We start from the raw sequence: 27,886 nt of genomic DNA, 5'->3' as shown, positions 1-27,886 counted from the left end.
AACAAATAAACTAAACTAAACTATATATTTTTAAGTATAAAGTTACATAATGCACCTTTAAAGGAATAGGCCACCGTTTTTACATACTAAGATATGTTCTTACCTCACTTTAGACGTGTTAATATATCCCCGTCTGGTCTTTGTCCGTGCGCTCACACATACGCAGCCTCTCCCACATGTCATATAGCTCCAAAAAAGCTCACGATAGAAGCTACCGAGCTCTTCCACGTGTTCCCTATTTAAATAAAGTTACGTGAAGTGTTTTCATGCGAAGTATATTTACACAGAAATGTAACATGTCGATTTTATAAGCAAATAAAAAGGGGGACTATATTGTGAGGCGTAATGATACGAGGAGCACAGCGTCCGCGTAGTAACTCCTAAAGACTTCCCCCGCTCACTTCCGTCAATAACCTTTAGGAGTTACTGCGCGGACGTTTTACTCCTCGTATCATTACGCCTCACAATATAGTCCCCCTTTTTATTTGCTTATAAAATCGACATGCTACATTTCTGTGTAAATATACTTCGCATGAAAACACTTCACGTAACTTTATTTAAATAGGGAACACGTGGAAGAGCTTGGTAGCTTCTATCGTGAGCTTTTTCGGAGCTATGTGACATGTGGGAGAGGCTGCGTATGTGCTCCGTTTGCGTGACAGAGCGCGCGGACAAAGACCAGACGGGTATATATTAACTCGACTAAAGTGAGGTAAGAACATATTTTAGTATGTAAAAACGGTGGCCTATTCCTTTAAGTCTGAGCCTGTAAAGTGTGGAGTCTGTAGGAGCGACTGAAGCGCAGATGTTGTTAAAGAGTGGAATAAAAACCTCATTTGGAGAAAACAGCCCTAAAGTTGTTGTGAGTGTGCAGCAAGAAGGTCCCGGGTTCGATTCCCAGCTGGACGGGGCCTCTCTGTGTGGAGTTTGCATGTTCTCCTCGTGTCTCTGTAGGTCTCCTCTGGTCACTCCCCCACTAAAAATGAGCCTGACTCACATCTGCAGAGAAAGTATAACTTAACCTTAACCGTTTGTCTCCCACAAAGGAAATGACCATATTTGGATTACAGCGTCATCACACGTGGACACCAAACATCAGTATTTGTGAATGTTGGAGTCACTTCCTGGAGAGTAAAGCAGGTAAAGAGCCTGCGTGTGGGCGTGGCCGTGGAGTTTGTGAAAAGTGGAGTTAAAAGTGCTAATATTTACAGTCCGAAACCCCGGCGGCTCCGTCTGATTGGTCCGTCGGCGCGGTCCGAGCCTCCTGATTGGCCGGTGGGAGCCGCCGGTTCCTCCTTCGCGGGTCAAGGGTCGATCTCCTCGGGGACGATGTTGATGATGACGTCCTCGTTCCCGCGCCGCACCACCGTCTGCAGCGCCGGGTCGCGCTTGATGGCGGCGCTCACGTCTCCGGCCGACGTCACCCGGTTCCCGTTGATGCTGATGATGACGTCGCTCTCCCGCAGGCCGGCGCTGGAGGAAGCCACACAGCGGTCAGTGTCATGTTACCAGCTGGAGTTAAACCTGTGACTCACGCCTCGGCTGGAGTCCGGCTGATCACTTCGATCACGAAGGCGCCCGACGTCACGTCCGGGAAGTCCAGCTCCCGCTCCTTCAGCTCCATCGCCAAACTGACCCGACACAAACGACGAGAGGAAAGTCCATCAAACTGACCTTAAACTTCAGGTAAATGTGAGGATGTGAAGTTCCTGTGGAGGCGAGTCTTACCTCGGCGTGAGGCTCATCATCCTCACCCCGATGTACTTTTTCTTTGGCATCGTTTTACCTGAAAACAGAAGAAAACAGATGAAAACAGATGAAAACAGCGTTAGCTCAGTGTTGTACCTTTGGTCAGCCTGTTGTGAGACTCGGTAAAGTGTGTGTTAGCCCTGTTAGCTCGGCGTTAGCTCGGTGTCGTACCTTTGGCCAGCCTGTCGTGAGACTCAGTAAAGTGTGTGTTAGCCCTGTTAGCTCAGTGTTAGCTCGGTGTTAGCTCGGCGTTAGCTCGGTGCCGTACCCTTGGCCAGCCTGTCGTGATACTCGGTAAAGTGTGTGTTAGCCCTGCTAGCTCGGTGTTAGCCCTGTCAGCCCTGTTAGACTTGTTAGCTCGGTGTTAGCCCTGTTTGCTCGGTGTTTGCCCTGTTAGCTCAGTGTTAGCTCGGCGTTAGCTCGGTGTTGTACCTTTGGTCAGCCTGTTGTGAGACTTGGTAAAGTGTGTGTTAGACTTGTTAGCTCGTGTTAGCCCATTTAGCTTAGTGTTAGCCCCGTTAGCTCAGTATTAGCTCAGTGTTAGCCCTCTTAGCTCGGTGTCAGCTCGGTGTTAGCCCTGTTAGCCCGGTGTTAGCCCTGTTAGCTCGGCGTTAGCTCAGAGTCGTACCTTTGCCAGCCTGTCGTGAGACTTGGTAAAGTGTGTGTTAGCCCTGTTAGCTCGGCGTTAGCCCTGTTAGCTCGGTGTTAGCTCGTGTGGTCCTACCTTTGGCCAGCCTGTCGTGAGACTCGGTAAAGTGTGTGTTAGCCCTGTTAGCTCTGTTAGCTCGGTGTTAGCCCTGTTAGCTCGGTGTTAGCTCTGTTAGCTCGGCGTTAGCTCAGAGTCGTACCTTTGCCAGCCTGTCGTGAGACTCGGTAAAGTGTGTGTTAGCCCTGTTAGCTCGGTGTTAGCTCGGCGTCAGTTCGGTGTTAGCCCTGTTAGCTTAGCGTTAGCTCGGTGCTGTACCTTTGGCCAGCCTGTCGTGAGACTCGGTAAAATGTGTGTTAGCTCTGTTAGCCCCGTTAGCTCGGTGTCAGCTCGGCGGTAGCCCTGTTAGCTCGGTGTTAGCCCTGTTAGCTCGGTGCTAGCCCTGTTAGCTCGGTGTTAGCTCGGTGTTAGCTCAGAGTCGTACCTTTGGCCAGCCTATCGTGAGACTCGGTAAAGTGTGTGTTAGCCCTGTTAGCTCGGTGTTAGCCCTGTTAGCTCGGTGTTAGCTCGGTGTTAGCCCTGTTAGCTCGGCGTTAGTCCTGTTAGCTTGGTGTTAGCCCTGTTAGCTCGGCGTTAGCTCGGTGCCGTACCTTTGGCCAGCCTGTCGTGAGACTCGGTAAAATGTGTGTTAGCCCTGCTAGCTCTGTTAGCTCGGTGTTAGCCCTGTTAGCTCGGTGTTAGCTCTGTTAGCTCGGCGTTAGCTCAGAGTCGTACCTTTGCCAGCCTGTCGTGAGACTCGGTAAAGTGTGTGTTAGCCCTGTTAGCTCGGCGTTAGCTCAGAGTCGTACCTTTGCCAGCCTGTCGTGAGACTTGGTAAAGTGTGTGTTAGCCCTGTTAGCTCGGCGTTAGCCCTGTTAGCTCGGTGTTAGCTCGTGTGGTCCTACCTTTGGCCAGCCTGTCGTGAGACTCGGTAAAGTGTGTGTTAGCCCTGTTAGCTCTGTTAGCTCGGTGTTAGCCCTGTTAGCTCGGTGTTAGCTCTGTTAGCTCGGCGTTAGCTCAGAGTCGTACCTTTGCCAGCCTGTCGTGAGACTCGGTAAAGTGTGTGTTAGCCCTGTTAGCTCGGTGTTAGCTCGGCGTCAGTTCGGTGTTAGCCCTGTTAGCTTAGCGTTAGCTCGGTGCTGTACCTTTGGCCAGCCTGTCGTGAGACTCGGTAAAATGTGTGTTAGCCCTGCTAGCTCTGTTAGCTCGGTGTTAGCCCTGTTAGCTCGGTGTTAGCTCTGTTAGCTCGGCGTTAGCTCAGAGTCGTACCTTTGCCAGCCTGTCGTGAGACTCGGTAAAGTGTGTGTTAGCCCTGTTAGCTCTGTGTTAGCCCTGTTAGCTCGGTGGCAGCTCGGTGTTAGGCCTGTTAGCCTTGTTAGCTCAGAGTCGCACCTTTGGCCAGCCTGTCGTGAGACTCGGTAAAGTGTGTGTTAGCTCTGTTAGCCCCGTTAGCTCGGTGTCAGCTCGGCGGTAGCCCTGTTAGCTCGGTGTTAGCCCTGTTAGCTCGGTGCTAGCCCTGTTAGCTCGGTGTTAGCTCGGTGTTAGCTCAGAGTCGTACCTTTGGCCAGCCTATCGTGAGACTCGGTAAAGTGTGTGTTAGCTCTGTTAGCCCCGTTAGCTCGGTGTCAGCTCGGCGGTAGCCCTGTTAGCTCGGTGTTAGCCCTGTTAGCTCGGTGCTAGCCCTGTTAGCTCGGTGTTAGCTCAGCGTTAGCTCGGTGTCGTACCTTTGGCCAGCCTGTCGTGAGACTTGGTAAAGTGTGTGTTAGCCCTGTTAGCTCGGTGTTAGCCCTGTTAGCTCTGTGTTAGCCCTGTTAGCTCGGTGTTAGCCCTGTTAGCCCTGTTAGCCCTGTTAGCTCAGTGTTAGCTCGGTGTTAGCCCTGTTAGCTCGGCGTTAGCTCGGTGCCGTACCCTTGGCCAGCCTGTCGTGAGACTCGGTAAAGTGTGTGTTAGCCCTGTTAGCTCGGTGTTAGCCCTGTTAGCTCGGTGTTAGCTCGGTGTTAGCCCTGTTAGCTCGGCGTTAGTCCTGTTAGCTTGGTGTTAGCCCTGTTAGCTCGGCGTTAGCTCGGTGCCGTACCTTTGGCCAGCCTGTCGTGAGACTCAGTAAAGTGTGTGTTAGCCCTGTTAGCCCTGTTAGCTCGGCGCTAGCTCGGTGCCGTACCCTTGGCCAGCCTGTCGTGAGACTCAGTAAAGTGTATGTTAGACTTGTTAGCTCGGTGTTCGCCCTGTTAGCTCGGTGTTTGCTCAGTGTTTGCTCAGTGTTAGCTCGGTGCCGTACCCTTGGCCAGCCTGTCGTGAGACTCAGTAAAGTGTGTGTTAGCCCTGTTAGCTCTGTTAGCTCGGTGTCAGCTCGGTGTTAGCCCTGTTAGCTCGGCGTTAGCTCGGTGCCGTACCCTTGGCCAGCCTGTCGTGAGACTCGGCGAGGAACTGCCTGATCTTGTCTGAGGGGATGGCGAAGGAGATTCCAGCGGTGACTTTCAGAGTGTTGATCCCGATCACTTCTCCGTCCTGGAAGATCAGAACAACAACGAGAAAACATCAGGATGACTTCGCAACGTTCGGGCGGCTCAGAGGAAGAAACGAGACCAGACCAAAAAGACACGTATTTTACATGTTGGTCATTTCATTCTCACTACTGCCACCTCAGGTCTTACGCGTAACTGCAGCTTCTATATTGAGCTCGTGCATGACGGCAACACTTTCTGAGTGACAGTTTAGAGGCAGTTGTGGTGAACAGGTCTGAGCTCATTCTATTAGGACATGGAGGAACATGGAGAGGAGGAAAATACTTTACATTCGAACCTCTTAACTCCCGCCTGAACCGAGAGGATCTTTTTCCTCACGTCATCAGATTTCTTTTTTGTTTTTTGTCACATTTTTGTCAAATTTGTGTAATTTCTTTGTTAAATGTTTATCACATTTTTCTCATTTTTTTTGTCAATTTTTTATCACATTTTGTCACATTTTTGTCATTTTTCGTCATTTTTTTAATCAGATTTGTCATTTTTTGTCACATTTTTGTCACATTTTTGTCAAATTTTTATCACATTTTTTGTTATTTTTTAGTCATTTTTATAATCAATTTTTTGTCATTTTTGTCACATTTTTTTTCTATTTTTTTTGTTATTTTTTTGTCATTTTTTTATACATTTTTTGTCACATTTTGTCACATTTTTTTGGTCATTTTTTGTCTTTTTTTGGTCAAATTTTTATCACATTTTTGTCACATTTTTGTCATTTTTTGTCACATTTTTGTCAAATTTTTATCACATTTTTTGTTATTTTTTAGTCATTTTTATAATCAAATTGTTGTCATTTTTGTCACATTTTTTTTTCAATTTTTTTATTTATTTTTTTGTCAATTTTTTATTAATTTTTTGTCACATTTTTTTGTCACATTTTTATCACATTTTTGTGATTTTTTTTTTCATTTTTTGTCTTTTTTTTTTTCATTTTTTGGTCAAAATTTTATCACATTTTTGTAAATTTTTGGTCATTTTTTAATCACATTTTTGTCATTTTTTGTCACTTTTTTTGTCATTTTTTTGTCTTTGGTCAATTTTTTTTATCGCATTTTTGTCGTCATTTTTTCGTCAATTTCTTGTGACATTTCTGTGACATTTTTGCCACTTTTTCATCAATTTTTCGTCACTTTTTTGTCAATGTTTTCTCACTTTTTTGTCACATTTCCATAATTTTTCGTCTCAGTTTTGTTGCTATTTTCCCACCTTTTTCCCAGAAGCTTTTGGATTGGGGTAAAGCCAAACTGGAGAAAATGTGCTCGGTTCAGGTGGGAGTTAAGGGGTTAACATGTTTTAACTCCGTGTAGTCCCTTTAAGGCCACTTTGAGTCCGACTTCAGTCTGAAAGCAGCAGCAGTGACCCCGCTCTGAGCCAGATCTAACCCACTTCTATTCCATGTAATCGTTCCCAGACGGGCCCAGAGTCCCCGGAGCCCCACATGTTTCTGAGAGAAAACACGGGAATGTGTTTCAGATGTGGAGTCAGCGCCAAACATGAGCTCAGCAGCAGCGGCAGCGGCAGCGCACGCTCCAGAGCGGAATAACCTACTTATTACATAACCTACATAACCTACATACTGCATAACCTACATACTACTGCATAACCCAGATACTGCTGCATATAACTGAATGTAAAAAGTACTCACCAAGTTGACGAGTGGTCCTCCTGAGTTGCCGTACTGTAAATAAAGCAAAGGTGTTAGATGCAGTGTTGGGAAAGTTGAGAGTGAGAAGTATATTTCTCCTCTCAGGGATGTGTTTTTATATTCCATATCTTAAAGCAACAATCTGAAGTATTTTGAGATGCATTGTTGCCAAGCTTGGGAGAGCTGGAGAAAGTTGACTTGAGCCATGAGTCAAAAATATTATGGCCTCTTCACTTAGTGTTAAAGCTCTTTCATGTCAGCCTGTCACTGTTTTCAGAGTGGATTTTGGAAATCTTTGATAATAATATTTTATTTTATTTTATTTAAAGGAACAGGCCACCGTTTTTACACACTGAGATATGTTCTTACCTGAGCTGTGACGAGTTCTTTAGGACCTGTCTGATCTTCAGTCACGTAAACACAGCGCAGACGGCGTTAGCATTTAGCCTCTCCCTCTCTCCTCTATAGCTCCAAAACAGGTCAAGATAGAAGCTACCAAGCTCTTCCACGTTTTCCCTATTTAAATATGGTTACGTGAAGTGTTCCACTACAAAGTATAATTACACACAATTAAACAATGTGGATTTTCTAAGCGGATAAAAGGGGGGACTATATTGTAAGGCATAATAATACCAGGAGTAGTTCGAAATCCGCGCAGTAATCTTCACTTTACTGTGCGGACGCCAAACTACTCCTGGTATTATTACGCCTTATTATCCGGCTCTTCACAACGTAAGTAGAAGCTCCGTTGATTTGAATGGGATTTCCCAACGTTCTACCGGTCATTATTTTCTGATAAAGGACGTCTGAGTTGGTGTTTTCATATCACTCCGCGCGTACGTAGCAGCGACACTATCTGTCCCGTCACTGCGAGAGAAGTCGGGGAATCGCTCGTGAAGTTAGCGTGAGTCTGACTTTCAACTTACCCAGAGATTCACCACCATTCCTCCAACTGCACCTTCAGCTAAGTAGCTAGGCTAGCTGCTAGCCTTGCTGCTTCTAGCCTAGCCAAACGCACAAACTTTTGGGAACTATTTGTCGCGGAAGTCATTAAATAAACCTTTCAACCTTCATAAAAGTGTATGAAGTTTATGTTGTGTGTGTTCAGTTGGCAAATGGCCGTATAATAAGCGGGATAATGTATAGAACGCTGGTCATTATCGGGAAAATAAGCACCTTCAGGGCGAAACAAGACCCTTACTTACAATATAGTTCCCCCTTTTATCCGCTTAGAAAATCCACATTGTTTAATTGTGTGTAATTATACTTTGTAGTGGAACACTTCACGTAACCATAATTAAATAGGGAAAACGTGGAAGAGCTCGGTAGCTTCTATCTTGACCTGTTTTGGAGCTATAGAGGAGAGAGGGAGAGGCTAAATGCTAACGCCGTCTGCGCTGTGTTTACGTGACTGAAGATCAGACAGGTCCTAAAGAACTAGTCAAAGCTAAGGTAAGAACATATCTCAGTGTGTAAAAACGGTGGCCTGTTCCTTTAAATCACTGACATATGAAATCTGGCATCATATTGAACGAACGTGAATAGAACGGGAGCGGCGTTCACAGACACCAGAATGGTTAGATGTGTGTTTCCGGCAGGAGGGGGCGGGGTCTGAGGCGCTCGTGTCGTACGTTGATGATGGCGTCCGTCTGGATGTAGTCCATGTCCGAGTTGCGCAGTCCCAGCTCTTTGCCGCCGCGCTGCGTGGTGCTGACGATGCCCGTGGTCACCGTGTTCTGGAGCGAGAACGGGCTCCCGATGGCCACCACGAACTCCCCGGGTCGAAGGTCGGCGGAGCGTCCGAGCAGCAGCACCGGCAGCTTCGTCTGAGGGAGAGAGAGCGAGTCAGACCAGGACTAAATAAAACATCTGCTCGTCTGAGGGAGAGAGAGCGAGTCAGACCAGGACTAAAACCTCTGCTCGTCTGAGGGAGAGAGAGCGAGTCAGACCAGGACTAAATAAACCTCTGCTCGTCTGAGGGAGAGAGAGCGAGTCAGACCAGGACTAAAACCTCTGCTCGTCTGAGGGAGAGAGAGCGAGTCAGACCAGGACTAAACCTCTGCTCGTCTGAGGGAGAGAGAGCGAGTCAGACCAGGACTAAAACCTCTGCTCGTCTGAGGGAGAGAGAGCGAGTCAGACCAGGACTAAAACCTCTGCTCGTCTGAGGGAGAGAGAGCGAGTCAGACCAGGACTAAACCTCTGCTCGTCTGAGGGAGAGAGAGCGAGTCAGACCAGGACTAAAACATCTGCTGCTTCGTCTGAGGGAGAGAGAGAGTCCTGGTCCAATTTATTCCCTCTTTTCTTTGATTTCCCCCCCCAATTTTTTACTATTTATTCCCTTTTTTCTTTGATTTTTCCTCCAATTTTTTCCTATTTATTCCCTACTTTATTTTTTTTTCCAAATTTTTTTCCTATTTATTCCCTATTTTCTTTGATTTTTCCCCCAATTTTTTACTATTTATTCCCTTTTTTCATTGATTTTTCCCCAATTTTTTTTACTATTTATTCCCTTTTTTCATTGATTTTTCCCCCATTTATTTCCTATTTATTCCCTTTTTTCTTTTCCCCCCAATTTTTTCCTATTTATTCCCTTTTTTCTTTGATTTTTCCCCCCAATTTTTTCCTATTTATTCCCTTTTTTCTTTGATTTTTCCCCCCCAATTTTTTCCTATTTATTCCCAATTTTCTTTGATTTTTTCCCCCCAATTTTTTCCTATTTATTCCCAATTTTCTTTGATTTTTCCCCCAATTTTTTCCCTATTTTCTTTGATTTTTCCCCCAATTTTTTTCCTATTTATTCCCAATTTTCTTTGATTTTTTCCCCCCAATTTTTTCCTATTTATTCCCTATTTTCTTTGATTTTTCCCCCAATTTTTTACTATTTATTCCCAATTTTCTTTGATTTTTTCCCCCCAATTTTTTACTATTTATTCCCTATTTTATTTTATTTTTCCCCCCAATTTTTTACTATTTATTCCCTATTTTCTTTGATTTTTCCCCCAATTTTTTCCCAATTTTCTTTGATTTTTCCCCCAATGTTTTCCTATTTATTCCCTATTTTCTTTGATTTTTCCCCCCAATTTTTTCCTATTTTCCCCCCATTTTTTCCCTATTTATTCCCTGTTTTCTCAGAGGGGAATTGCTGCAGCTTCGTCTGAGGGAGAGAGAGCGAGTCAGACCAGGACTAGATGTATTTTAACAGACATAGAGCTGCTGTTTGACCCACAGGGGGCGCTGACGTCACCGCCGCTCTCATCCTCTCACTGTTCCCAAACTCTGCACATCCTTCGGTCAATTTCACTTTTACGACTGGAATCGTTTAAAGTCTCTGTTCCGTCGCCGCTCGGACCAGGACACGTGTTTCTAATGGAGGAAACAGAGTCTGTCGCCGCGTGTTTTCTTTTATCGACTGTTTTGATTCTAAAAGTGAACAGTTAATCCCCGACTTCCACCAGGGACCATGAACACGACGTCAGAGAAACAACTCAGCCCGACCTGGCAACCCAGATCACACACGATTCAGTCCAGTGTGGGTTATTTTAGGCCCAGTTCAGTCTTATTTCTCCTGTAGCCGTTAGCATTAGCCTCACGAAGGATCCAGATGTTTTCAGCTGTTGTGTTTTTATAGAGCTCCACAGTCCCGCCTCCCCCTGCTTTGAGACCGTATTGATTTTGATAATAAAAAGAAATCTGAGAAAAATGGAATAAATAGGAAAAAATTGGGGGGAAAAATCAAAGAAAATAGGGAATCAATAGGAAAAAATTGGGGGGAAAATCAAAGAAAATAGGGAATAAATAGGTAAAAATTGGGGGGAAAAATCAAAGAAAATAGGGAAGAAATAGGAAGAAATGGGGGAAAAATTGGGGGAAAATTGGGGGGGAAAAAATAAAAGAAAATAGGAAATAAATAGGAAAAAATTGGGGGGAAAATCACAGAAAATAGGGAATAAATAGGTAAAACTTGGGGGGAAAAATCAAAGAAAATAGGGAATAAATAGGTAAAAATTGGGGGGAAAAATCAAAGAAAATAGGGAATAAATAGGTAAAAATTGGGGGGAAAAATCAAAGAAAATAGGGAAGAAATAGGAAGAAATGGGGGGAAAATTGGGGGAAAATTGGGGGGGAAAAAATAAAAGAAAATAGGGAATAAATAGGAAAAAATTGGGGGGAAAAATCAAAGAAAATAGGGAATCAATAGGAAAAAATTGGGGGGGAAAATCAAAGAAAATAGGGAATAAATAGGTAAAAATTGGGGGGAAAAATCAAAGAAAATAGGGAAGAAATAGGAAGAAATGGGGGAAAAATTGGGGGAAAATTGGGGGGAAAAATAAAAGAATATAGGGAATAAATAGGAAAAAATTGGGGGGAAAAATCAAAGAAAATAGGGAATAAATAGGTAAAAATTGGGGGGAAAAATCAAAGAAAATAGGGAATAAATAGGTAAAAATTGGGGGGAAAAATCAGAGAAAATAGGAAATAAATAGGAAAAAATGGGGGAAAAATTGGGGGAAAATTGGGGGGAAAAAAATAAAAGAAAATAGGGAATAAATAGGAAAAAATTGGGGGAAAAATCAAAGAAAATAGGGAATAAATAGGAACAAATTCAGATTCAGCTCAGTTTCTGCTTTTTGTGGCCACTAAACTGTCCCTTCACTATTAATGCAAAACCCTCCTGCAACAGAGTGACCGCTTCTGATCAGTTAAATCTATGTTTTATCTTCACGCCTGGAGACTGGTTGGAGACTCGAGCTGCTGCCGGTCTCTGAGACGTCTCCTGGAGATAAGGCGAGTCTCCAGGTCCCGGTGAAAACAAACAGGTCTGATTTCAGCGGAGTCTCGAGCAGCTGCGTCGGATACAGAGGAGATCTTAACGGGTTCAGCCTCAGTCATTGTGAAGGTCCCGAGTCCTGTGTGAACCTTAATGGCCGCTCAGCAAAAGGGCGGGACTTCCTGCTCTCGCCAGGTGGACTCTCCAGGGGACGCCTCTGAAATGGTGCTGTAAGAAGCTGCAGTTACACATAAGACCTGAGGTGGCAGCAGTGAGTATAAAATGACCAACTTGCATCTAGTCTCTTTAAAATAGAGCCTGGTTCTTTTCTTTTATATGGACAGAGAACCATAGAAATCGTTGAAAAACCTTTCGCTCTCTGACCCTGGACCTGATTTAATCTCCAAAGGTCTGGACAGAACCCTACACGTGGACAACAGCTGCAAACATCTGTTCACAGTTTGCTTGAGTTTGAGGCGACATTCTATAGGAAGGAGGCGTGTCCTGTCCCACTGACCCACTTCCCTCAAACTCCAACACAAAGCAGATCCAGAAACACTTCCAGACGGGAGAGTTCAGGCCGGGCCGTCAGACCTGGAGCAGATGTTCAGTTTCAGAGGAACGAGACGATCCACCATGAAACAGGCAAACGGAGCCTCTTTCACTCGACAAGAAGACAAGAAGTTTGTGAGTAACGTTTGCTGTGAGTCAGAAACGAGTGGAGGCCAAAGTCAAACATTTCAGATCTCACCACAGCGGCAGGAGAAGAAGAAGAACGTGGGAAACAAACTGCAGCTGATGTTTGAGTCAGAGACACCTGAGGTTCATCATGTTCGTGCTGACCAGGTTTTTCTTTTTCTGCAGAACTTCAGGCCATAAGTCGCTCAGAAGCATCGCATTTGATTCAACTTTGTCAAAAATACAAAAAAAACACACTCGAAACGATCCAGCTCAGAGTTTGGCAGAAATCTGAGCTCGAATTTTCCATCTTTTCTTGGAAAGGTTTTAAATCTTTAGACGTTATAAGGATTTGTTGAAAAAATACCAACAAAAATAATTAAATAAAAATCTATCTAGACTTTGGCGATATGTGCAATTTTACAATATCGAGTTTATCTCCAATGTCGAGAAATGTAGGAAAAAATGGGAGAAAATTGGGAAAAAATAGAAAAAAAGGGTAAAAAAAAAATGGAAATAATGTAGGAAAAAATGAGGATAACTGGGGGAAAAAATCAAAGAAAATACAGAATAAATAGGAAAAAATTGGGGAAGAAATTGGGGGGAAAAATCAAAGAAAATAGGAAATAAATAGTAAAAAATTGGGGGAAAAATGGGGGGGGGGAATTGGGGGAATAAATCAAAGAAAATAGGGAATAAATAGGAAAAAATTGGGGGGGAAAATTGGGGAATAAATAGGAAAAAATTGGGGGGAAAAATCAAAGAAAAAAGGGAATAAATAGGAAAAAATTGGGAGAAAAAATCAAAGAAAATAGGGAATAAAAAGGAAGAAATTGGGGGGGAAAATTAAAAGGAAATAGGGAATAAATAGTTAAAAAAAAATGGGGGGAAAAATCTAAGAAAATAGGAAAAAAAATGGGGGGGAAATTGGGGGAAAAATGGGGGAAAATTGGGGGAAAAAATAAAAAAAATAGGGAATAAATAGTGAAAAATTGGGGGAAAAAATAAAAAAAATAGGGAATAAATAGTAGAAAATTGGGGGGGGAAATTGGGTGAAACATGGGGGAAAATTGGGAAAATTTTGGTTCCAGTTTCTGATGTAGAAAATGTGACCCCCTACACTGGAGCCTCTGCCTGGACCCACGTCCACTGACCTGAAGCTCCATCAAGGACTGGACGTTTGCTCCCCAGCCCTGTCTGCTGATGGATTCCAATCAGCCCTGGGTCTAAAGCCTGTCCGTCCATGGGAGTGGATCTCTCCTTCTCATGGTTCTCCCCAAGGTTTCTATCCTGAACCAGGTCTAATATGTCCAAATTTACAATATTGACTTTATCTCCAATGTCGAGAAATGTAGGAAAAAACGGGAGAAAATTGGGAATAAATAGGAAAAAAAGGGTTAAAAAATTGAAATCATGTAGGATAAAAGGGGGAAATTGGGGGAAAAAATCAAAGAAAATAGGGAATAAATAGGAAAAAATGGGGGGAAAAATGAAAGAAAATAGGGAATAAATAGGAAAAAATGGGAAAAAAATCAAAGAAAATAGGGAATAAATAGGAAAAAAATGGGGGAAAATTGGGGGAAAAAATCAAAGAAAATAGGGAATAAATAGTAAAAAATTGGGGAAGAAATTGGGGGAAAAATAAAAAAAAAAAGGGAATAAATAGGAAAAAAATGGGGGGGAAATTGGGGGAAAAATCCAAGAAAATAGGGAATAAATAGTAAAAAATTGGGGAAGAAATTGGGGGGAAAATTGGGGGAAAAAATAAATAAATAGGGAATAAATAGTAGAAAATTGGGTGAAAAATGGGCGAAAATTGGGAAAATTTTGGTTCCAGTTTCTGATGTAGAGAATGTGATCCCCTACACTGGAGCCTCTGCCTGGTCCCACATCCACTGACCTGAAGCTCCAACAAGGACTGGACGTTTGCTCCCCAGCCCTGTCTGCTGATGGATTCCAATCAGCCCTGGGTCTAAAGCCTGTCCGTCCATGGGAGTGGATCTCTCCTTCTCATGGTTCTCCCCAAGGTTTCTTCTTTTCCGAGTTTCTATCCTGAACCAGGTCTGAACCAGGTCTGAACCAGGTCTAAACCGGGTCTAAACCGGGTCTAAACCAGGTCTAAACCGGGTCTAAACCGGGTCTAAACCGGGTCTAAACCGGGTCTAAACCGGGTCTAAACCGGGTCTAAACCGGGACTAAACCGGGTCTAAACCAGGTCTAAACCAGGTCTAAACCGAGTCTAAACCGAGTCTAAACCGAGTCTAAACCGGGTCTAAACCAGGTCTAAACCGGGTCTAAACCAGGTCTAAACCAGGTCTAAACCGGGTCTAAACCGGGTCTAAACCGGGTCTAAACCAGGTCTAAACCGGGTCTAAACCAGGTCTAAACCAGGTCTAAACCGAGTCTAAACCGAGTCTAAACCAGGTCTAAACCGGGTCTAAACCAGGTCTAAACCAGGTCTAAACCGAGTCTAAACCGGGTCTAAACCAGGTCTAAACCAGATCTAAACCAGGTCTAAACCAGGTCTAAACCGGGTCTAAACCGGGTCTAAACCGGGTCTAAACCAGGTCTAAACCGGGTCTAAACCAGGTCTAAACCAGGTCTAAACCGGGTCTAAACCGAGTCTAAACCGGGTCTAAACCAGGTCTAAACCGAGTCTAAACCAGGTCTAAACCGGGTCTAAACCGGGTCTAAACCGAGTCTAAACCAGATCTAAACCAGGTCTAAACCGGGTCTAAACCGAGTCTAAACCGGGTCTAAACCAGGTCTAAACCAGGTCTAAACCAGGTCTAAACCGGGTCTAAACCGAGTCTAAACCAGATCTAAACCAGGTCTAAACCGGGTCTAAACCGGGTCTAAACCGGGTCTAAACCGGGTCTAAACCAGATCTAAACCAGGTCTAAACCAGGTCTAAACCAGGTCTAAACCAGGTCTAAACCGGGTCTAAACCGAGTCTAAACCGGGTCTAAACCAGGTCTAAACCAGGTCTAAACCAGGTCTAAACCGGGTCTAAACCGGGTCTAAACCGGGTCTAAACCAGATCTAAACCAGGTCTAAACCGGGTCTAAACCGAGTCTAAACCGGGTCTAAACCAGGTCTAAACCAGATCTAAACCAGGTCTAAACCGGGTCTAAACCGGGTCTAAACCGAGTCTAAACCAGGTCTAAACCAGGTCTAAACCGAGTCTAAACCGAGTCTAAACCAGGTCTAAACCAGATCTAAACCAGGTCTAAACCGGGTCTAAACCGGGTCTAAACCGGGTCTAAACCAGGTCTAAACCGGGTCTAAACCGGGTCTAAACCGGGTCTAAACCAGGTCTAAACCGGGTCTAAACCAGGTCTAAACCAGGTCTAAACCAGGTCTAAACCGGGTCTAAACCAGGTCTAAACCGGGTCTAAACCGGGTCTAAACCGGGTCTAAACCGGGTCTAAACCGGGTCTAAACCGGGACTAAACCGGGTCTAAACCAGGTCTAAACCAGGTCTAAACCGGGTCTAAACCGGGACTAAACCGGGTCTAAACCAGGTCTAAACCAGGTCTAAACCGAGTCTAAACCGAGTCTAAACCAGGTCTAAACCAGATCTAAACCAGGTCTAAACCGGGTCTAAACCGGGTCTAAACCGGGTCTAAACCGGGTCTAAACCGGGTCTAAACCGGGTCTAAACCAGGTCTAAACCGGGTCTAAACCAGGTCTAAACCAGGTCTAAACCAGGTCTAAACCAGGTCTAAACCGGGTCTAAACCGGGTCTAAACCGGGTCTAAACCGGGTCTAAACCGGGACTAAACCGGGTCTAAACCAGGTCTAAACCAGGTCTAAACCGAGTCTAAACCGAGTCTAAACCAGGTCTAAACCAGGTCTAAACCAGGTCTAAACCGAGTCTAAACCGAGTCTAAACCAGGTCTAAACCGGGTCTAAACCGGGTCTAAACCGAGTCTAAACCAGGTCTAAACCGGGTCTAAACCGGGTCTAAACCGGGTCTAAAGTCTGGACTCACCGGGGCGTCGATCTTGATCAGGGCGATGTCGGCTTTCTCGTCCACGTCTGTGATCTTGGCGTCGTACGTGGCTCCGCTCTTCAGCTCCACCTGCAGGACACAGTGGTCAGTCAGACTCCTCCCCCTGCCGCGCCCGGCCTCACCCACTGCTTTACCTTGACGCGGTGCTTGTTGGCGACCACGTGAGCGTTGGTGACGATGAGTCCGTCCTCCGACACCACGAAGCCCGAGCCGCTCGCCACGGCCACCTCGCGCTTCGAGAACACCAGCCTGCAGACGGAGAGGGGGGCGTTCAGGACGAGCGCGAGAAACCGCCCCCTAGTGGCCCGGGGCGGCTGCAAAAGACACTTGGCAAACAGGGTTCCTATGGAGCTTTGGGCCTCGTTTAAACTAAGCTTAAAGTCTGGCTCCAGAGGGTCTTATTTCTGAAAATGACCCATGTTTTTGTAGCTTAGAAATGAAAAGTGGAAGTCTGTGATTGACAGGTGGAGCGAGGGCGGGGCTTCCCACCTTTTTGCCCTTTTAACCACTTAACTCCCACCTGAACATGTTTTCTCCAAATCTAAAAGCTTCTACAAAACAGCAGTAAAAAAAAACGAGATGAAAATGAGGATGTAAACGCAACAGAAAAACGCTAAAAAGCGACAAAAATGACAAAAACTCAACAAAAAAATTACAAAAAAGTGACAAAATTCCAGGAAAAAAGTGACAAAATTCCAGGAAAAAAGTGACAAAAATCCAGCAAAAAAGTGACAAAAATCCAGCAAAAAAGTGATAAAAATCCAGCAAAAAAGTGTCAAAAATCCAGCAAAAAAGTGATAAAAATCCAGCAAAAAAGTGTCAAAAATCCAGCAAAAAAGTGATAAAAATCCAGCAAAAAAGTGTCAAAAATCCAGCAAAAAAGTGTCAAAAATCCAGCAAAAAAGTGTCAAAAATCCAGCAAAAAAGTGACAAAAATCCAGCAAAAAAAAAAAAAAATCCAGCAAAAAAGTGACAAAACAGCAACAAAAAAGTGACAAAACAGCAACAAAAAAGTGACAAAACAGCAACAAAAAAGTGACAAAATGCATCAAAGTTTTTTTGGGGTATTCAACTCCTTTTTTGTCATTTTTTAATCAAATTTTTATCAATTTTTTTGTAATTTTTTCATCACTTTTTTGTCACATTTCCATCATTGTTTTCGTCTCAGTTTTGTTGCTTTTTTCCAGAAGCTTTTGGATTGGGGTAAAGCCAAACTGGAGAAAAATGTGCTCGGTTCAGGTGGGAGTTAAGGGGTTAAATAGTGAAAACGTGGAAGAGCTCGGTAGCTTCTATCTCCACCTGGTTTGGAGCTATAGAGAGAGAGAGGGAGAGGCTAAATGCTAACGCCGTCTGCGCTGTGTTTACGTGACTGAAGATCAGACAGGTCCTAAAGAACTCGTCTAAGCTCAGGTAAGAACATATCTCAGTCTGGAAAAACCAAAACCTGAACAGGACCTGAGATCTTTATTATGTAGATCAGGGTGGGGAACATCAAGGACCAAATCAATATTTATAAAGTCCTACAAGGGCTTTGTTTATTTAGAGCATTCATTCATGATAAAAAAAAATACAAATAAATAATAATAATAATACAAAAAACAACAACAAAAAAGTGACAAAAAAAAAAGAAAAAATACCAAAAAATGACAAAAAACTGGTCACAAACAGGACAGACTGGCCTGAACTTCAACAAAGAAGAATGAAATGAAATCTGCCTGGGGGGCCCTGGTCACATGGTCTCGCATCGGGCCCTGAGGTTCCCCGCCCCTGACTGAGATCGATGCCTGATTTGAAAGCTAAGACCTGGCAGTTTCTGGAACTGTGTGTGAGATCTGAGAAACATCTTTGTGAGAAATGCAGCGAGCGACGGGGCCAAATGTGCTCATGATCTGCCGGACACGCTGCGATGGCGTGACTGCGTTTCCGCGGCGACGTAAACATGTTTGGTGCGGGGCGGGGGGGCGCCGAGGGAGCGGGAGGTTTTAATGCAGCTTTTCAGAGCGTTTCCTCATCAGCCAAACATTCTGCTGATGAGAGACGGATCACAGACCAGAGAAAGTGACTACAAAACACACGCGAGACACGGGCCGGACACGGGCCGGACACGGGCCGGACACGGGCCGGACACGGGCCGGACACGGGCCGGACACCGGACACGGGCTGGACACGGGCCGGACACCGGACACGGGCTGGACACGGGCCGGATGTGGGCCAGAGAGGGAGAAAACCGGGAGAAAACAGGACCAGAGAACGTGATTACGAAACACACGCAAGACACGGGCCGGACACAGGCTGGACACCGGCCGGACAGGACCAGAGAACATGATTACGAAACACGGGCTGGACACGGGCCGGACACGGGCCAGAGAGGGAGAAAACCAGGAGAAAACAGGGATAAACTGGGACACGGGCCAAACACATGCAAGACACGGGCTGGACACGGGCCGGACGGGGCCAGAGAGGGAGAAAACCGGGATAAAACAGGGATAAAACAGGGATAAAACAGGATCAGAGAACATGATTACAAAACACACGCAAGACACGGGCCGGACACGGGCGCGACGGGGCCAAAACCAGGGTTAAACCGATAAAATAGGGATAAAAAAAGACCTAAAATAGGGGTAAACCAAGGCTAACACAGCTTTGTAAAAACAGGCATCTACATATTTTTTGTCACTTTTTTTCAAATTTTTTTCTTATTTTTTGTCCGTTTTTTGTCATTTTTTTGTCTTTTTTTAATAATTTTTTTATTGCTTTTTTGTCACTTTTTGTCTTTTTTTGTTGATTTTTTTGTTGATTTTTTGTTGATTTTTTGTCATATTTTTTGATTTTTTTGTGTGTCTTTGTCACTTTTCTGCCACTTTTCACAATCTTTTGTCATGTTTCCGGCAGGTTTTCATCCTTGCCGACACCTTGTTTTTGTTGCTGTTTTGACACTTTTTCCTAGAAGCTCAGATTTGGGTAAAGTTAAATGATGCCGTGGAGTTTGGAGTTTCAACTTTTCGACTTGTCGACCAAAAAAAAAAATTGAGAAAAAAAAAAAAGACAAAAAGTGACAAAAAAATGAGAAAAAAATTGGAAAAAATATGAAGGAAAAAAGGTGAAGAAAAATTAAAAAAAATGACAAAAAGTGACCAAAAAAAAGTGACAAAACAGTGAGGAAAAAAGATAATTTTTTTTGGAAAAACTTTCAGAAAATGAATAAATAACAAAATAAAAAAAAAAAAAAGACAAAGAAATGAGAAAAAAGTGACAAAAGGATCAATGTTTGTGTTTGTGACGTATGTTGGCCCGGGGTCCCGCAGGGCTGTTTTTTGAGCCCGCTGCTGTTCACGACCATCATGGGGCGGATCAGTTGGAGGAGGTGGAGAAAAGAACATGTGAACTTGTTATTAATGATTGATTCCTCTGTTTCTCTCCGTGATTCTGAAGTGCAGATTGTTCTCGGGCGCGACTCTGGAGCTTCAACACAAACATTGCTGAGAAAGTGAGAAACGCCTCTGCTTTTCCCCAACGCCAAGTCTCTTAAACTGACATTATTATTTATTAGGGCTGGGCCGGTGTCGAGATGCCAAACTGGATATATTCATCACAACATAAACCACCAAAACTGTCAGACCCAGTGAGTCCGAAACGAGCTGAGACCAGGGATAAACCGGGGAGAAACTGGGGATAAACCGGGGAGAAACCGGGGAGAAACTGGGGAGAAACCGGGGAGAAACCGGGGAGAAACCGGGGATAAACTGGGGAGAAACCGGGGAGAAACCGGGGATAAACTGGGGATAAACCGAGGATAAACTGGGGATAAACCAGGGATAAACCGGGGACAAAACCGGGGATAAACCGGGGATAAACCGGGGAGTAACCGGGGAGAAACCGGGGATAAACTGGGGATAAACCGAGGATAAACTGGGGATAAACCAGGGATAAACCGGGGATAAACCGGCGATAAACTGGGGATAAACCGGGGATAAACTGGGGAGAAACCGGGGAGAAACCGGGGAGAAACTGGGGATAAACCGGGGATAAACTGGGGATAAACCGGGGAGAAACCGGGGATAAACCGGGGATAAACCGGGAATAAACCGGGCATAAACCGGGGATAAACCGGGGATAAACCGGGGATAAACCGAGGAGAAACCGGGGAGAGTCTGGGACAGTGAACATTCACACTGACCTGTGGAAGGGCGTGATGACGTCCACGCTGAGGCAGAAGAAACGTCACGAACTGTTACATGAGCAGTGTTTACCTGCAGGTTTAACCCACGCATTTCCTCCTGTTCGGCTTTACCCAAATCTGAGAGCCTCTAGTGAAAAGTGTCAAAACAGCAACAAAAGCAAGGTGTCGACAAGGATGAAAACCTGACGGAAACATGACAAACAAATTGTAAAAAGTGGCAGAAAAGTGACAAAGACGTGATGAAAAAAGTGACAAAAAATTTAAAAAAATGACAAAAAATCAACAAAAAAATCAACAAAAAAGACAAAAAAAAGTTAAAAAGTTACAAAAATATTATTTCAAAATGACAAAAAAAAAGATGACAAAAAGTGACAAAAAACAACAAAAAATATGACAAAAAAAATCTACAAAAAAAAGACAAATTACCAAAAAGTGACAAAAAATATTAAAAAAAATAGAAAAAAAGTGACAAAAAATATGACAAGAAATCAACAAAAAATCAACAAAAAAGACAAAAAAAGATAAAAAGTGACTAAAATATTCTTTAAAAATGAGAAAAAAGTGACAAAAAATAAGAACAAAATTTTAAAAAAGTGACAAAAAATCAGAATTTTTTTTTGAAAATAAGTGACAAAAAAATGACGACAACACAGCAACAACACAAGGAAAAATCATCAGTTTTGTTCAGGCGTTACACTGGCCTCTCGGCTGTAAACCCTCCAGTCGAGAAGCTTTTAGATTTGGGTAAAGCCGAACTGGAGAAAACGCGCTCGGTTGAGGCGGGGCTTCAGAGGTAAAACAGAGAGAGAAGTTTGTTCTTACTTTCTGTAGAGCTCGATGTGGACCACGGCCGGGGCGATCTTCTCCACCACGTCAGCGATGAAGTTATATCTGCTCCTCAGGCTGTCGGGGTGAGCGGCCTCTGAAACACAAACGTACGACAGTCAGTGAAGTGCACACGGGTAATAACACCATGTCAGGGTGAGGCCTCTGAAGCACAAAGGTACGACAGTCAGTGAAGTGCACACGGGTAAATAACACCATGTCAGGGTGAGGCCTCTGAAGCACAGAAGTACGACAGTCAGTGAAGTGCACACGGGTAATAACACCATGTCAGGGTGAGGACTCTGCAGCTAAGAACCTCCAGAGTTCAGCCACTGAGCCGTAGTGACTGGGACTTTATCAGGGACTGAGGACGTTTATTTCCAAATTGATTTAAACCAGGGGTCGGCAGGTTTGCTCGGGGCCGTTTTTCTTCACCGTCCAAAGACCGAGGGCCGGACCCTCCAACTGCAGCCAAACCGACACCGAAAAGTGACAAAAACATGACAAAAAAAAGCATCAAAAACTTAATAAAAAACGCTGCGACAAAAGAGTTACGATCAGTTTTGCAGGTCTTAGCTTTCAAATGAGGTGTTACACTGGCCAAGCTCTCAGTCGAGAAGCTTTTAGATTTGAGTAAAGCCGAAATGGAGCTGAGTTTTTGTCACATTTTTGGTTTAATTTTGGTTAAATTTTTGTTGAATTTTTGTTGAATTTTTGTTGAATTTTTGTTGAATTTTATTGAATTTTTGTCACTTTTTTGTCACTTTTTCGTTAAATTTTTGTTGATTTTTTGTCACATTTTTGTTAAATTTTGTTGATTTTTTGTCACTTTTTGGTAACATTTTTGTTGATTTTTTGTCACATTTTTGTTGAATTTTTCTCACTTTTTGGTTAAATTTTTGTCACATTTTTGTTGAATTTTTGTTGATTTTTTGTTGATTTTTTGTCACTTTTTGGTTAAATTTTGGTTAAATTTTTGTTGAATTTTTGTTGAATTTTTGTTGATTTTTTTGTTGATTTTTTGTTGATTTTTTTGTCACTTTTTGGTTGAATTTTTGTTGAATTTTTGTTGATTTTTTTGTTGATTTTTTGTTGATTTTTTGTCACTTTTTGGTTGAATTTTTGTTGAATTTTGTCACATTTTTGTTGAATTTTTGTTGAATTTTTGTTGATTTTTTTGTTGATTTTTTGTTGATTTTTTTGTCACTTTTTGGTTGAATTTTTGTTGAATTTTTGTTGATTTTTTTGTTGATTTTTTGTTGATTTTTTGTCACTTTTTGGTTGAATTTTTGTTGAATTTTGTCACATTTTTGTTGAATTTACATCCTTATTTTCTTCTCATGTTTTGTGCCTATTTTGGTGCTTTTTCCCCAATAATCTTTTTGATTAGGGTAAAGCCAAACTGGAGACAATGTGCTCGGTTCAGGTGGGAGTTAAGAGGTTAAGGGGATGTGGAGTCTCGTATGGAGGCGTCGTTCTTCTCGGTTCCTCTCCCGTGGTTCCTCTCCCGTGGTTCCTCTCCCGTGGTTCCTCTCCCGTGGTTCCTCTCCCGTGGTTCCTCTCCCGTGGTTCCTCTCCCGTGGTTCCTCTCCCGTGGTTCCTCTCCCGTGGTTCCTCTCCCGTGGCTCCTCTCTGTCGTCCGTCCTTCTGTGCGAGTCGAGCCTTGGAGGTTTTTCTTTTAGCGCCGTCTGGACCTGCCGCACATTTCTCACATTTCTGACGCTTTAATCAGATCTCGGCGTTTCTGATGGAGCCAGTGCAGGCGTGTCCTCGGCGTCGGGCGGATCCTCTTCTGCATGTGCCCCCTGCTCTAACCCCTGCGCCTCCAGATGTTTTCGCAGCTGCCGTTTCCCTCGATGACTCACGCTGAATATTTAAAACTTTTACGAGAGGATAAAAGCGGAGGATTGATGCTGACGTTTCCTGGAAAGGGGAGGATGTTTGCAACGATAATAAAGTGTCGGAGAGACGTCCCAGATGTGTTCGAGCGCGGGCGGGGGCGGGGTTACGTAAGGGGACAGCGCTGATGTCACTTCCTGTCCTCTGCAGATGTGGCGTCTCTGTCAACATCAGCAGATCGGAGAGGAAACTGCAGCGGGACTTGGAAAACACATTTCTCCACCAGTCCACGCATTCAGCAACATGCTCTTTCCCCACGCTTAGTCATTCACAAATACTGACATGTTCGGTATCCACGTGTAGCAGGAAAGGCCGTGACCGAGATGACGCTTTAATCCAAATATGGGCGTTTCCTGTGTGGGAGACAGCAGCGGCTAAAGACGGGAGGAACACACAGAGGAGCATGTGCAGACAAAGGGACTAAACTTTAGGGCCGATTTCATTCCACTCTTTAACAACAATTATTATTATTTTTTTTAAAACATAGAAAAGAATTATTATTATTATTATTATTATGCAAAATTGACTTTTTCAAGCTTCACATCATGTTATTCTGTCATTCCCTCATTAAAAACATGCCTGAAGTGTTGCCTTGGCACATTCACGTATTTCTGAGTGATCCGTAAAAACTCTGATGGCGGCCATTTTAGGGATAGGTTTGCCTGAGTCCTCCTAGGAACGCCCCCACCTCCTGGAGACGCCTCCGAGCTTTCGTCACCAGCCGAGTAACCAACCACTGCTCCTCAGCAGAACCCCCTCCCCACTGATGCCACAGACAGCGTGTGGAGGGGGCGTGTCTAAAGGCTCAGAGGTTCTTAAAGAGACAGAGGCCTATTTCAAGACATTCACTACAGCCATTCAACTCTTTTTTTTCCAATTCACTGTCTTTTTTTTAAAAATCTTTATTTTAGTCACTTTTTTGTCATTTTTTGGGTCTTTTTTGTGATTTTTCTCACATTTTCTGTTATTTCTTTTGTCTTTTTTTGTCATTTTTTGTCACTTTTTTGTCATTTTTTTTGTTATTTTTTGTTTGTTTTGTTTTGGGGCGTGTTGGAAAGGCTCAGAGGTTCGTGACTTCTTAACTCCCGCCTGAACCGAGCATGTTTTCTCCAGTTTGGCTTTACCCCAATCCAAAAGCTTCTGGAAAAAAGCTGTGAAAATGAGACGAAAACAATGATGGAAATGTGACAAAAAAAAGTGACAAAAAATTGATGAAGTGGCAAAAATGTCACAAAAATGTCACACAAAAAAATCTAAAATGTGATAAAAATTTGACCAATAAAAAAATTTAAAAAAATTGACGAAAAAATGACAAAAATGGCAAAAATGAGTTGAATACCCAACAAAAAAAATGATGGAAAAAAAATCTGATGACGTGAGGAAAAAGCTCCTCTCGGTTCAGGTGGGAGTTAAGAGGTTAAAGAGACAGAGGCCTATTTCAAGACATTCACTACAGCCATTTTGAGAGAAACATTTTATACAAGGCAGTTATTCTAATTTACTGCATTTACAGACCAACAGAAGGTTTGTCATCATTGTAGTGTGATATAGACTGGTGCTGTGGGACTGGAAAAAGCAGAATACCCCCTCTTTAAGTATTTCTGTTGTTTGAGCTCTGTTGATCTGCTCCTGAAGAAGAGTTTTAGACTTTTCTACTAAACAAAACCTGAGCGAAGGATGTCGAGGTTTCTGAACAGCTGTTCTCCTTTCAGCACAAGGTGAGCTCTGAACAGTGGTGTTATCTAAGAGTTAGGTATAAAAGGTATGAGTACGATATTATTTACAGCTCTGTCAGGCTGCGCTGGTGTTTCAGCTGATCAGACGCGTCACACAAACCGAGCGGGAGGGAATCTTTAAAGGAACAGGCCACCGTTTTTCCACACTGAGATATGTTCTTACCTGAGCTGTGACGAGTTCTTTAGGACCTGTCTGATCTTCAGTCACGTAAACACAGCGCAGACGGCGTTAGCATTTAGCCTCTCCCTCTCTCCTCTATAGCTCCAAAACAGGTCAAGATAGAAGCTAGGGCTGTGCAATTAATCGAAATTCGATTACGATTTCGATTACAACAGTAAACGATTACAAAATTAGCATAATCGCAAAAAATCGATAATTTTTTTATATTTTTTTTTCCACATTTTTTTTCTAATTTTGGGATTTTTGTCACTTTTTGCTGGATTATTTTTTTTTTTAATGGATTTTTGTCTTTTTTTTTGATGGATTTTTGTCATTTTTTTGATATATTTTTGTCATTTTTTTGCTGGATTTTTGTCATTTTTTTGATAGATTTTTGTCATTTTTTTGATGGATTTTTGTCACTTTTTTATGGATTTTTCTCATTTTTTTGCTGTATTTTTGTCATTTTCTTTGCTGTATTTTTGTCACTTTTTTGATGGATTTTTGTCTTTTTTTTGCTGTATTTTTGTCACTTTTTTGATGGATTTTTGTCACTTTTTTTATGGATTTTTGTCTTTTTTTTTATGGATTTTTCTCATTTTTTTGCTGTATTTTTGTCACTTTTTTGATGTTTTTTTGTTATTTTTTTGATGGATTTTTCTTTTTTTTTAAATGGATTTTGTCTTGATGGATTTTTGTCACTTTTTGCTGAATTTTTGTCATTTTCTTTGCTGTATTTTTGTCACTTTTTTGATGGATTTTTTTAAAGGCAACAAATAATCGTTTGAATAATCGAGATTTCAATTATGACAAAAATAATCGTGATTATTATTTTTTCAATAATCGAGCAGCCCTAATAGAAGCTACCAAGCTCTTCCACGTTTTCCCTATTTAAATATGGTTACGTGAAGTGTTCCACTACAAAGTATAACTACACACAATTAAACAATGTGGATTTTCTAAGCGGATAAAAGGGGGAACTATATTGTAAGGCGTAATAATACCAGGAGTAGTTTGGCATCCGCGCAGTAATCTTCACTTTACTGTGCGGATGCCAAACTACTCCTGGTATTATTACGAATTTCGATTATTTGCACAGCCCCACTGGGAGAGGCTAAGTGCTAACAACATGGCTGAGCGCACGCACAAAGACCAGACAGGTACACATCAACTCGTCTAAGCTCAGGGAAGAACAGATCTCAGGATGGAAACTGTTCCTTTAACACATACATTTGCAAAATAAGATCTATTTTGTTGCCCCAGGACCAGGCTGGACTCGGAGGGAGACTCTGTGCGGCTCAGGGCGAGGTCTGAGCGGCCCCTGGAGCAGAGAGGCTGCACATCTGGAGCCGCAGTAACTCTATCCCACCCATCGATCCGGGATGAGGACGGAGTGACTCGGCACAAAGGAAACGCTGCGTCAGAAATGCCCTGGTTTTGTTTTCCTGAAAGACGGCCTGTGTTAAAGCCTGTGCTGAAGGTTCTGCTGCTCGCGCTGCATATTTCAGAGTCTGCGACGCCGAGTCAGCGAAAAGCAGAGCGCAGGAATTCACGGAGGTCAGACCAGTTCACAAGGACGGGATCCACTCGCTCATCATTGTTTCCTAATGTTCAGCAGGAGGTCTTACCCCCTTTACATTCACTTACTCAGCATTTAAAACAAGCATCAGTGAACTTGTGATCCAGGTTCATGGACAGAAGGTTTAGATTCTCATCTTTCAGAGTCTTATTTCACTTTCTCCAGATGAAGTGTCTCTTTAGTCACTTATCGAGCGCTGGTTTTGTGCTGCTGCTGTGGCCGTGAGCTCCATCTGTCCAGGACCCGGAGTGGGTTCAGACTCATGAGCGATAATAAGACCTGATAACTCTGTGTCAGACTCATCACTTAAAGCAGCTGCACATCTGTAAAGACCCTCAGCTGATGTTCTGAGTCATATTGTTGTTTCTTCATCTTTCTGTTTCCTCACTGTGAACCTGTGACATGAACATTCTGATCCTGAACCTGCTTCAGATTTCATTTACTTTTCCTCCAGGTCCAAACCTGACTCTTTCAGACACTTTCCTTAAACTTTTCTCAAACTTGTGTGAGTGGCGTGTGCGCGTGCATGTGCTTACCTCCGCCGCACGCGCCCCTCTGCACGGCGATGACGCTGGGCTGCTGCAGGCTCGCGCGCTTCAGTGCGCAGAGGTTGCGGTAGGAGACTCCGTCGCTGCCGCACACCGCCTCCGGGTTCGCGCACACGCACGCGCCCAGCGCGCCCCTTTGTCTGACGGTGGCGGACACCTGCACCGCGCCGCTCGGGGGCGCGCAGCGCATGCCCTCCGCGCAGTCCGCGTCCGCCGCGCACGCCTCGCCCTCGCCGCTCGCGCACACGGGGCAGCACCCGCACCTGTCAAGCGCGTCCCCGCGCGCGCAGTCCGCGGGCAAAGGCGCGCACGCGGACTTGTCGCACTTGCCCGGGCACGGGAGCGCGCGTCGGTCTCTGCCGCATTGTACGCGCGGCAGAAGCAGCAGGAGCGGCAGGAGGAGCGGCAGGAGCGGCAGAGACACGCGCATCTTCAAACTCTCACAAAGTCACAGAAACAGAGACTGATCTGAGTCAAACAGCTCCGAGTTTATAAAGGCTCCGGGGTAAACACGGGCTGCCATTGGCCCGGCCTGCGTGACGTCACAGGGGGCGGGGCTTCGTTATAGATCTGTGGAATAATAAGTCCCAGAGTCAGAAAGATCGATCTGTTTCTGCTGAAGAGAAAGATCTGTTTGTACTTTTCCCTCTGCACCTTCTTTAACCTCTGAGGCGGGGCCTCAGCGGAGCTCAGTCCACCAGCTCGACTTTACCCAAATCTAAAAAGAGAAGAAGTGACAGAAACAAGACCGAAATCAGGAGGAAAAGGCTGAACAAAAGCATCAAAAGAGCAACAAAAAAGTGACTCCAGCCGAGAAGCTTTTAGATTTGGGTTAAGCTGAACTGGAGAAAGTTGAAAGACCACACCGGGCTCTCTGTGGCCCCTCCCTCTGTGGCCCCT

At 43.9% G+C, this 27,886-nt stretch overlaps 1 protein-coding gene across 1 annotated transcript; it reads right to left on the bottom strand.

The window, feature by feature from the left end:
- Window positions 1-1,150: 1,150 nt before the first annotated feature.
- Window positions 1,151-27,447, bottom strand: LOC306978868 (serine protease HTRA1B-like). Its single transcript, XM_079577558.1, has 10 exons — window positions 26,975-27,447; window positions 21,062-21,161; window positions 16,194-16,308; window positions 16,039-16,128; window positions 8,230-8,424; window positions 6,599-6,631; window positions 4,825-4,939; window positions 1,729-1,786; window positions 1,536-1,631; window positions 1,151-1,473 (listed from the first exon to the last, which is right to left on the bottom strand). Exons 1-10 carry the CDS (start codon window positions 27,414-27,416, stop codon window positions 1,305-1,307), a joined length of 1,413 nt encoding a protein of 470 aa, XP_079433684.1. The 5' UTR covers window positions 27,417-27,447; the 3' UTR covers window positions 1,151-1,304.
- Between the last annotated feature and the right edge of the window lie 439 nt (window positions 27,448-27,886).

Source organism: Gobius niger, assembly GCF_951799975.1.
Source record: "Gobius niger genome assembly, chromosome: 19".
NCBI classification, from domain to species: domain Eukaryota; kingdom Metazoa; phylum Chordata; class Actinopteri; order Gobiiformes; family Gobiidae; genus Gobius; species Gobius niger.
This window is presented reverse-complemented; position numbering and strand designations above follow the sequence as displayed.